Below are 11,758 nucleotides of genomic sequence, written 5' to 3' on the forward strand. Positions count from 1 at the left end.
GTGGGCAGAAATTTGTGGCTGTGATTGTTACGAGCCCCCTCTTGCACCATTGCGGCGCTTTCGTGCCATCGCACACAATCTGATAGCACGCCCCGCAGGTTGCCCCACTGTTGAACAGAGCAGTGCTCAGTGCCGCATTTTTAGTGCCATATCCATCGCTGTATAGGTTTCCATATCCGCAAGCTCCACCTGCATACCAAAATTTTCTTTGTTTGAGTTGTTGTTTCCTGTACAAAGGCTAATCCGTACATATAGGACATCACAAGCATTCTACTATGAAGATGAACAAACATTATTTCTTTTCCTAACAATGATCAAAGGTTTCGAGTACACTTGTAAGGTGAATTACTTACCCATTGTGCCTGATGCATCACTTCCGCCATAAAAGGTAGCGGTCGCAGGAGCCCAGACTGCCGATGAGCGTCTGAGCGTGGAGATAAGCAATGCCAGAAACATGAGAAGTGCACCTCTAGTTCTGAAATTAGCCATCCTTAGCTCTTTTTCTGTGTCAATGGTTCTCCTCATCTTCTCTATTTATAATGACATAACCAACTTAGTTTAATCATTTCATTAGTGGACTACTAACATACAAAAAGATTACAATTATAGCTTTGAGAATTTCAGTGATTGGAGGTGAGGGGAATGTTTTTGGTTCACATTGCCACAATTAGTGGATAACAAGTACATGATCAGTACTCTCAGAATGCAGAAATGTTTGAAGTATTCAAACTCTGTTAATTAATACAAAATCATCAGCTACTCTATTAATAAATACGAAATCATCGACTGGACTATTTGATTGTTAATTGTAAGTAACATGCCTTTGCGTGTAGAAACAAGGCCAGAATAATTGTCAATGTGTTACTCAAACAAAATGTAAGGGATATGTGCTGAAATTAGAGGTTGCATACTTGAGGTTGGTATGACAATCACTATAATTATTATAATTAAATGTAGAATATATGGGAGGTGTCAAGAGTTGTTATGACTTTTGTGGATATTGCACATGGAGGAGGATGGTGATGAGAATTTTCTGTCATGAATTTTTTTTCTTTTTTTGGAAGAATATCTTGATATTGTGTCATATATATCTGTATGACTTATTGATTAATGAGGATGTTTCTTATAATATTTTGTTTATCAATGATATACTCTGGTTAAAGTTCAATGATCTGATCAGAACGTATCATGATGATCGCTTGTTTTACTAGTTGGAGAGGAGTACTATTTATCTGAGGGGAAAAAAAACTTTTCTGTGCCTATTTAGCAAGTTAAAAACTTCCTTGCCTCCGAAATAAAAATTAAATTGATATTAGCCATAATAATTTGTTTCGAATATTTCTCAGATTTTTTATGACCCATGCTAGACTATATAGAGGGAACGGTATAATCAATTCCGAGCATGATGCATATGCCTCTATATATAGTTGACTTAGATTTATCCATGTGTTGTTTAAAGAAGGAATATACAAGGCCTAAAGTACTTAGAGACATTAGTAACTGCATCCGAAATGAGAACTTATAGAGTAATATTATTCAGACTCGACTCGTAACTGCATCCGAAATGAAATGAATGCGGATAATAGATATTGAACTTCTAATCCGACATGATAAGGATAGCTTGATTGAAACTAGGCTGGATCAACTTTCATTCTGGAATAAAACGAATGCTCCGCACTAGACCAAACAACTACTAACCAAAGGGACTAGCTTCAAGAGGACTATTAGATTTCGGGGGCTATTATTGAAACATGAAAGATTTCAGGGACTAATATCGAAATAAGCCTTTTAGAAAATTCCAGGGCCCTGGGTCTGAGGTAGAAAATTTCCATGCCCGCATCCGCCTCTTCTTCATCGACCACCACCAACGCCAACCTCCTATTTTTCTCCGAAAATTGTCAGGAACGGAATTTCCAGGTGATGGGTGAGCTGCAGCTGGAAGAGGAGGGACTGGACATGAAGAAGACACGGAGGACTGTTATGCAATAAATGCTTAGGAGCCTGTTATGTTGGTTACAAACAGCTAACAGTTGGTTACAAACAGTTAATATTGTGTGTCTGTTAAATAAGCTCGTGCACATTTTGTGCATGTTTCCTGTTTCTATGTTTTTGAGCGAAGATATAAAGGAGAGAATGTACATTGAAATGATTATGAATAAAATTGGGTTCTCTTCTTCTCCTAAATTCTGAGTTCTATTCTTCTCTCTTTCTTCTCTCTTTCAACTCCTCTCCCTTTACTGTCTCAATTCTTCTCTTATTTCCTGTTCTCAAGACCTGGCAGTTGTAACCATGGCCAGAAATAGCAGCTTCAGGATCAACCGAGGGTCTCGATCCTCAAAATTGGTATCAGAGCAATTGGAGTTAGAGGCGGGAGCTGAAGATTCCATGGGCGATCGTGAGATAGCTTCAAGTGACGAGGGGACTCGACAAGGAGCTCGTAGGGAGGAGACCCTCATTCAACAGGGGCTCCTCAATTAGATGGCTCGTATAGATGAATCTCTCGCTCAACAGTGACTCATCAATCAAGAACTCATGACGCAATTAAAGGCAATATCTTCTCAATTGCAAGAGCTCAAAGATTCCAAGGAAACATCAGATACTGGAGTGAGGAACGGTCAAAGAATCTTGGGCTCAGGATCAAGAGACGATCGTGGAATTCTTGAATCATCAAGCAATGGAGTAAGGAATGATCAAGGAATCAAGGGTTCCGGATCAAGGAATGAGCGTGGGATTCTTGGTTCAGGCAACATGGACCAAATTCATGAGAATGATCATCAAACACAGAGGAGGTTTGATTTTTCTGGTGAATTTCCCTCAACTCAAAGCCATGGTAATTTCTTGTCTCAAAAGAATTCATTCTTTAGTAATCAGAAATTAGTTCAACCGAAATCACTCAGATTGGATTTTCCATCTCTCTCTGGATCTGAGAATGTGGTGTCTTGGTTAGATCAAATTGAGCAAATATTTGATTACTATGACATCAAGGAGGATGAATGGGTTAAGGTCTGTTCTTTTTATTTGAGGGATGAAGCACTACAATGGTTTAGGTGGTACTCAAAAAATCTTGACTACTATAACCACTGGGAAGTTTTCAAAGAAGAAATCATCACAAGGTTTGGACCTAGTGAACTCCTTAGACCCTATGATACATTTTCTACTATGAAACAAACATCCACTGTTAGGGAATACTTGGGAAAATTTGAACATACTTTGAGCCTGTTGGATGATCAACCCTCTAAAAGACACATATTGGGAAAATTTATAGGGGGGTTGAAGGATGAATTGAGGTATGAAGTAGCTGCTGCCATGCCTTCTTCTTTGAAAGGGGCAGTATCCTTGGCCAAGCTATTTGAGGATAAACAAAGAAATGAAAAGAAAGTTAGAGGCAATTGGAATGTCTTTAATCAAGAGAGTCCTTCAACTCGTCCCTCTAATGAAATTTCTGTACAAGAAAAACATAGATCATCATCACAGGTAAAGAAGCTTACTCCTGAAGAGATTCAAAGAAGAAGGAGTCAAAATATATGGTTTACTTGTGATGAAAAATGGCACAGGGGTCACCAATGTAAGGATAAGCGCTTATTCATCTTGGAGGGTATCATGACAGGGGAGATGGAGGAAGATGCAAATAATAATTCAGAGGATGAAGCAGACCAAGTAGCAATAGAACTGGCTGAAAGCTTAGTGAAAGGAGCTCCATCTATTTCTGTGCAGGCTCTCAGTGTAATAACAGCTTCCCATACCATCAGAGTAGTTGGTTACTACAAGAATCAGGCCATTAGCATTTTGATAGATTCTGGTTCCACTCATAACTTTATTAATTCTAAGTTGGTCAAGAAACTTGGATTAACAGTGACAGAATACAACAACTTTGATGTACTGGTGGCAAGTGGAGAATTAATCAAAGGAGCAGGAGTGTGCCAAGAAGTTTTGCTAGATTGTCAAGGGGTAGACATCAAGGTGAACCTATTAGTGATGCTTATGGATGAGAGTCAAATTGTATTAGGGGCAGATTGGATGAAGACATTAGAAGATATCATCTTAAACTTCCAAAAATTACAGGTGACCTTCCTCTGTGATGGAATTAAAAGAACATTACAGGGATTAGTTCCAGGGGAGATGCAATTAGTTGATGGAAAAAGCATTGCCAAATCATTTAGAGAACAAGAAGAAGGATTTTTGATTCACTTGTGAAGTGTAAGTCTACAGGAATCAATTTTGGGAAGCAAAGAGAAAGAATTACCTGTGGAAATGCACAAATTAATACAAGAGTTTGAAGTGATTTTTCAAGAATTGCCTCACCTTCCTCCTGCTAGAGAAATAGACCACATGATTCCACTTGAAACTAGAACTAAACCAGTTTGTATCAGGCCCTACAAGCATGCACATTTCCTGAAGGAAGAAATTGAAAAACAAATTGAAGAGTTGTTACAAAAAGGAGTTATTAGGCCTAGTAATAGCCCTTTTTCTTCACCTGTAGTCATGGTAAAAAAATCAGATGGCAGTTGGAGGATCTGTATAGACTATAGGTCCTTGAACAAAGCTACTATTAAGGACAAGTTTCCTATTCCAGTCATTGATGAGTTACTTGATGAGCTACATGGAACTCAGTTTTTTACCAAACTGGATTTAAAGTCTGGATATCACCAAATTAGGATGTATGAATCAGATATTCAAAAAACTGCTTTTAGAACTCATAGTGGGCATTATGAGTTCTTGGTTATGCCCTTTGGTCTCACCAATGCCCCTTCAACATTTTAGGCTCTTATGAACACTATTTTCAAGAATTTGCTCAGAAAATCTGTGGTGGTTTTCTTTGATGAATCCTGGTGTATAGCAAGGAGTGGCAGGATCATTTATTACATTTGAAACAGATTTTTCAAATCATGAAGAACCATCAATTGGTTGCCAAGATGTCTAAATGTAGTTTTGGACAAAGGCAAGTAGAATACTTGAGCCATATTATTTCACAAGAAGGTGTTGGTGTAGACCCTAAAAAAATTCAAGCTATCATTGAATGGCCACTGCCTCAATCACTCAAAGGGCTGAGAGGGTTCCTAGGTCTGGCAGGGTACTACAGGAAGTTTATCAAGGGATTTGGAACAATAGCTCAGCCCCTAACACAACTGTTAAAGAAGGGTAATTTTGTTTGGAATACAAATGCTGAATTTGCTTTTAAATCTTTGAAGGGAGCATTAACCAATTCTCCAGTACTAGCTATGCCTGATTTCAATATAGCATTTGTAATAGAGTGTGATGCATCTGGAACTGGGGTTGGGGCTGTGTTGATGCAAAGAGAGAAGCCTATAGCCTATTTTAGTTTTGCACTGAAAGGGAAAAATGCTACAATATCAACTTATGAGAAAGAGTTGCTGGCTATAATCATTTCTACTAAAAGGTGGTAACAATATTTGCTTGGAAGAAGCTTTGTGATTAGGACTGATCACCAAAGTCTTAAATATATTTTAGAGCAAAGGATTCATACAGGAATCCAAAACAAGTGGCTTGCAAAACTACATGGCTATGACTACACTATAGAGTACAAACCAGGAAGATTGAACAAAGCTGCAGATGGGTTATCCAGAATTTATGAAGACAGTGCAGAAATTTTAGCCATATCCACTGTCAGTAGATATTGGTTGAAGGGTATTAGAGATATGTGTTCTGAGGATGATTTTTCAGGGAATTGGATGAGAAATTACAGCAAGGACAATTGAACACTGAGGATTATACCAGGAAGGAGGGTATTCACTACTATAAAGGCAAAATTTTAATCAGCCCTAATGCTAAAAGATTGAAGATCTCTTTATTGAAAGAACATCATGACAGTCCTACTGCAGGGCATTCTGGAATTCACAGGACTTTGCATAGGTTGAGAAGAGTTTTTTTATTGGAAGGGGATGAAAAGAGATGTGCAGTTACATGCCCAAGCTTGTGATACATGTCAAAGAGCCAAGGGAGAGAATGTTGCATCCCCAGGACTATTACAACCACTACCCATTCCAGAGAAAATTTGGGAGGATTTGTCAATGGATTTCATCACAAAACTGCCAAAATGTGGTACACAATCAGTGATATTGGTGGTGGTGGACAGATTATCAAAGTATGTTCATTTCTTTTCCTTAACACATCCTTACACTGCACAGTCTGTGGCTCAGGTATTCTTTGAGGGGGTCTTTAAACTCCATGGAATGCCTAAATCCATAGTCAGTGATAGAGATCCCCTATTTACCAGTTTGTTTTGAAGGGAACTTTTTAGATTGCAGGGGAGCCAGCTTAAATTTAGTTCTGCATATCACCCTCAAACTGATGGCCAAAGTGAAATAACCAATAAAAATCTGGAATGCTATTTGAGGTGTTTTTGTTGCCACAAACCAAAGGAGTGGTGCAAATGGTTGCCACTTGCTGAGTTTTGGTATAACACTACATGGAAGGTATCTACTAATACTACACCATTTGAGACAGTGTATGGTCGACCTCCTCCATCCTTGCTCTCCTATGTCCCCAGAAGTTGTAAGGTGGAATCTATAGATACAGCTCTTCTTTCCAGGGATATATCTCTACAACTCCTCAAGGACAGTTTGACAAAGGCTGCTGAACAATCAAAGAGGTTTGCTGACAAGCATAGAAGCTATAGGAGTTTTGATGTGGGAGATTGGGTATATCTTAAGCTTCAGGCTTACAGGCAATTGAGTGTTTCATCTTACAAAACACATAAGCTTTCTCCTAAATATTATGGTACATACCAGATTTTGGAAAAAATTGGTGAAGTTGCTTATAGATTGGCTCTTCCTAACCATGCACAGATTCATCCTGTTTTTTATGTATCCCAACTGAAGAAGAAGTTAGGTTCTAGTGTTGTACTGCAAAATAATCCTCCTAGCTATGTTACATAACTAGTTGATGAACCAGAGCAGATCTTAGACAAGAGGCAGATAGCCCATGGGAAAAGATTGGTGTCTCAGGTTCTAGTTAAATGGAAGCAAAGGTCTACTTTAGATTCTACTTGGGAACCTTATTGGGATCTCATTAAAAGATTTCCTACATTTGACCTTGAGGCAAGGTCAAAATTAAGGGGAAGGGAATTGCCAGGAACGGAATTGCTAGGTGATGGGTGAGCTGCAGCTGGAAGAGGATGGACTGGACATGAAAAAGACATGGAGGACTGTTATGCAATAAATGCTTAGGAGTCTGTTAAGTTGGTTACAAACAGCTAACAGTTGGTTACAAACAGTTAATACTGTGTGTCTGTTAAATAAGCTCGTGCACGTTTTGTGCACGTTTCCTGTTTCTGTGTTTTTGAGCGAAGATATAAAGGAGAGAATGTACGTTTTGTGCACGTTTTTTGTGTTAAACAACTAACGATTGGTTACAAATAGTTAATACTGTGTGTCTGTTAAATAAGCTCGTGCACGTTTTGTGCACGTTTCCTGTTTCTGTGTTTTTGAGCGAAGATATAAAGGAGAGAATGTACATTGAAATGATTATGAATGAAATTGGGTTCTCTTCTTCTCCTAAATTCTGAGTTCTATTCTTCTCTCTTTCTACTCTCTTTCAACTCCTCTCCCTTTACTGTCTTAATTCTTCTCTTATTTCCTGTTCTCAAGACCTGGCAGTTGTAACCATGGCCATAAATAGCAGCTTGAGGATCAACCGAGGGTCTCGATCCTCACAAAAATTCTTCTCCTCAATTTTGTATATCGCTAAGGTGAACTCAAAACCCTAATTTTTTGATACTCTAATTTTTTTGTTTGATAAAAACCCTAATTTCTAGCCCTTTGTTAACTAAAGTCAAAAGCCCTAATTTGTTTAACAAAAATCCCTAATTTATTAGCCCTAGTTGTTTTCAGTTGCCTGTTTTTTTTCATGATTGTAATTTGTATCATTATATTTTTTGTTTGGTTAAGTTTATAAATTTAATTGAATAGGTATTAGAATCATGTCGTCTAATCCATTAGTTCAAGCTTCTAACGAAGAACCCACTGCCAAACCCCCCATTGAGTCGGCCATCATATCATTATATTTTCTTCTTTTCTTTGCTTTTTGTGTCATGTTGTTGATTTCTTTTCCTCATTACAATCCTAATGGGCTCTTTGGACTTTACCCAGTTTGGTTACCTAACTAACCATTTATGTATACAATCTAGAGTGTTATATGATAACTATAGTAATTGTTGGTTATCACATTTTAGTTATAGTGTTCAATATTTTTTATTTTTTATCCAACTTTCCTGCTAATATCTATTTGAATCTATGTAGCAATGTTCTGGATTTTTTTTGCTTGCAAGTATATTAATTTTTAGTTATATTCTATTTGTGAATTATTAAAATCATATATATCTTTTGTCATATATTATTGATATCCACTAGGTTTTATGCACGTGCAATGCACGTGGTTAAATGCCATGATTAAGTATATGTGGTTTACATCCTTACTAAAAACTTGTTCCTCAGTTCCACTTTGATGGTTTTTGCTTACTTATATCTCTAAACTTTAGCATTATGATTATTTAATTTGCTTCAATGTTTGTTTAAATGAACCACACCCAATTTTAATTTTCATATTGACAATTGAATTAACAGAGAATAAATGTAATCCGAAATCAATTTAAATTATTATGTCATTGAGACCGACATGAAACCAAGTTTGGCTTGAGAAAGTATAACATTGCAAAAGTGAAAAACACTTTAAAAAATAGCGTTCTAAAAGGAAAATAAATAATTAAACCTAATCAGACAAGATGATTGGTTAAAAGTGGGCTAAAATGACACAAAAGGTAATATGGAGTTTGTTCCTAATCCTTGATAGACTTTAAAAATAAATCATAAACAAATAATTAATGCTAACTCTAGTACACTTTTATATAATGAAAGCATCCACATAAGCACATAAAAGTATTAAAAAAAGTTTATTAAAATCCAATGTAAAGGTTCCTAATCTACTCACAAAACTTATTCTATAAAATATTCAGAAAATAGTACCTTTCGTTCCTTCTGTTTTTTTTAAGAGACATTATCAATCTTTCTCCACCTTTATCTTTTTCGATAAAATTAGATTACTTTTAGATGCCGAAGTAAGCGTATATAAGCAGCTGTTTAGTGGAAAAAGGATAGTAAAACCTTAAATTAAAATTTAAATTTACATATCTCAATGCAAGAATATCAAAACAACTTCTTTTTTGGCTAAGTTTTGAAATTTTAGTTGTTCTTTCGTGATTTTGAATCTTCAAGGGTGTGTTTTACAAATTTTGATACTTTAAGAGTATTTAAAAAAAATTAATTTTAATTTGGGTGATTGTAGTTTTCATATTTCATGTGCTGATGGTAAGTTTTCAAATGTCAAAATATTTCTTGCAACTCTGAATTTTGAGGTTATTTTTGCAATTATTGAAACTTTGGATTGTTTGTTGCAAAATTTAATTTTTAGCGGTCTGTTGATAATTTTGAGATTTAATATGTATTGGTTATAAGTTTAAATTTTAGGATTTTCTATGTTTTTAGTTTTCGAAGGATTTTTTGTAATTTTTATAACTTTGAGGTTATTTTTTTACATATTTTAATTTTTTAGTGCTTGATGGTAATTACTTGAATTCATCTTTGTTGTTCGCAAGTTTTAAAATTTCAAAATTTTAGAATGCTTTTTCATTATTTGAACTTTTGATGGTGTTTTTATAGTTTTTAAAATATTGAGGGTTTCATGTTTGTTGTTTTAAGTATTGAAACGTCTAGATGTTTTGTATGATTTTAAACTTTTAAGGGTGTTTTGTGTAATTTTTAAAACTTTTTGGTTTTTTTTCTATACTTCATATATACCATATTAATCTTTAAATTATTGACATGTAAATAGTTCACATAGGATTAGGATGTGATATCATTATGATTATAATAGATTAAAATTTAAATGAAATATTTAAAATAATCAAGGGTAATATTGACTACGGAAAGATTTTCTCGAACTCGTACTTTTAAAGAAAGTATGATATGATATGATTTCCCAAATATTCGATTAATATCCGTACCTGATTCTCTAATATCCGGACTGTATCCGCTTCCATTTAGTGTGTATATGATAATGCTTTTTTTCTTACCGATAAATATACGAACTGTGTCCGTATCCGTTTTCAAAAAACAGATGTGAATACGATAAGTGTCATATCCGAACCTTATCTGAACCGAATGCAACCTCAGACTCTGAGGTGTTCAAAAAGCAGATATAAATATGATAATTGTCATATCCGAACTGTATCCCCACCGAATGCACACCTAATTTGAGGTGCACCCGTCCAGGCCCAAAATCTTCATTAATTAACTTTAGCCCCCTCTTTGCCCTTCAAAATTTTGTACTGCAGACATCGACGAAGAAAATGGCGACGGCGACGACGTCATCATCGTACCCGCCACCGCCGCCTTATTACCGCCTTTACAAGGACTATCTTCAAGATCCGAGCTCTGCCCCCGATCCTCCGCCCCCAGTCGACGGCGCTTACCCTCTCTTTGGCGCCACTTACACTGTAATCTATTGGTTATACGAAATTTTCCCAAATTTCGCTTTTAGGGTTTTCAAAATTTTCAATTTCTCTCCTTTTTTTTACCAAATTTTGTTTGTTTGCAGACGGATGTAGTGCTTCCGAGCTTGGAGGATCAGGGAGTTCGCCAATTGTACCCAAAAGGCCCTACTATTGGTAACCCTACTCCCCTAAATTGTTCTTCTTTCTTGAAATTGTACTAAATTTGAGATGTGATGGGAAAAGAGATGTGATAGGATTAATGAAGTTGAAATCTTTATGAATTTTGTATGTCACTGCTATAGTGAAGGTTTGGGCATTATTTCTGGTAGTTGGGCATAGTTTACATATTTCTAGTAAATTTTGTAATTTGAGCTAGGAAAAAGAATGCCCTAGGATTCAGAAAGTTGAAATCTTTATGAATTTTGTGTGTATGTGACTGCTCTACTGAAGATTTGGGCATTATTCTTAGCATATAGTTTATGTAGTTTTTGTGAATGCTTATTATTGATGTACCATAAATCAGGGAATTTACTTTGGAATATAATTGGTTTGCACTTGAGAGCATTTTTGATATTGATGTTTTTTATGCAGATTTTAAGAAAGAGCTGAGGGCACTTAATAGAGAGCTCCAGCTGCATATCTTGGAGCTTGCTGATGTTCTAGTAGAGAGACCATCACAATATGCACGAAGAGTTGAAGAGATTTCTCTTATTTTCAAGAACTTGCACCATCTCCTCAATTCGTTGCGACCTCACCAGGTAATAGACATATAACTTTTAACTTTCAGATAATCGAAATTATAAAGACTTCTATTGACAATATTGGTTCTACATTTTCTTGAAGGCTAGAGCGACACTCATTCACATACTTGAAAGCCAGATTCAACGCCGCAAGGAAGCAGTGGAAGACATAAAACGGTGTATTTTCTAACTTGTCTGACAGTTATTTTCAGTAGCAGTAGATGATTTACTGAATTCATTGACAATGGAGAACGAATTAAAACTGCTTGGCAGCTACAACGTAAAGTAGTACTTGCTCTAAAAGGTATCTTTATATAAGATGAGTGATGATGTTACTTAGAAGGTGACGTAGTTCATTATTGCAAGTTTAAATCCTTAGAAACTTACTGGGAATCATTATTAAAAAAACAGACAGTTAAGCATACACCAGTTTATCTACGTGATTTAGGACCCCATTTACCATCTAATGGTTTATTATTATTATTATTATTATAATATATATATATATATA

General features: G+C 35.9%; 2 protein-coding genes across 2 annotated transcripts in view; one reads left to right on the forward strand and one right to left on the reverse strand.

Moving 5' to 3' along the window:
* Window positions 1-482, reverse strand: part of LOC109842815 (expansin-A8-like) — a 1,068-nt gene extending 586 nt beyond the window's left edge. The window contains 3 exon segments of the mRNA XM_020411712.1: window position 1; window positions 3-189; window positions 354-482. The exon segment at window position 1 is cut by the window's left edge and continues 92 nt beyond it. Of these exon segments, the coding sequence (XP_020267301.1) occupies window position 1; window positions 3-189; window positions 354-456 (291 nt within the window). The 5' untranslated portion in view covers window positions 457-482.
* LOC109843735 (mediator of RNA polymerase II transcription subunit 7a-like) overlaps window positions 10,311-11,758 on the forward strand; it is a 3,807-nt gene continuing 2,359 nt past the window's right edge. Inside the window, exons 1-4 of the mRNA XM_020412692.1 lie at window positions 10,311-10,510; window positions 10,612-10,681; window positions 11,099-11,265; window positions 11,351-11,424. Coding sequence (XP_020268281.1) covers window positions 10,364-10,510; window positions 10,612-10,681; window positions 11,099-11,265; window positions 11,351-11,424 — 458 coding nt within the window. The 5' untranslated portion in view covers window positions 10,311-10,363. The remainder of the gene's footprint in view (window positions 10,511-10,611; window positions 10,682-11,098; window positions 11,266-11,350; window positions 11,425-11,758) is intronic.

Source organism: Asparagus officinalis, chromosome 5, assembly GCF_001876935.1.
Source record: "Asparagus officinalis chromosome 5, Aspof.V1, whole genome shotgun sequence".
Lineage (NCBI taxonomy): Eukaryota > Viridiplantae > Streptophyta > Magnoliopsida > Asparagales > Asparagaceae > Asparagus > Asparagus officinalis.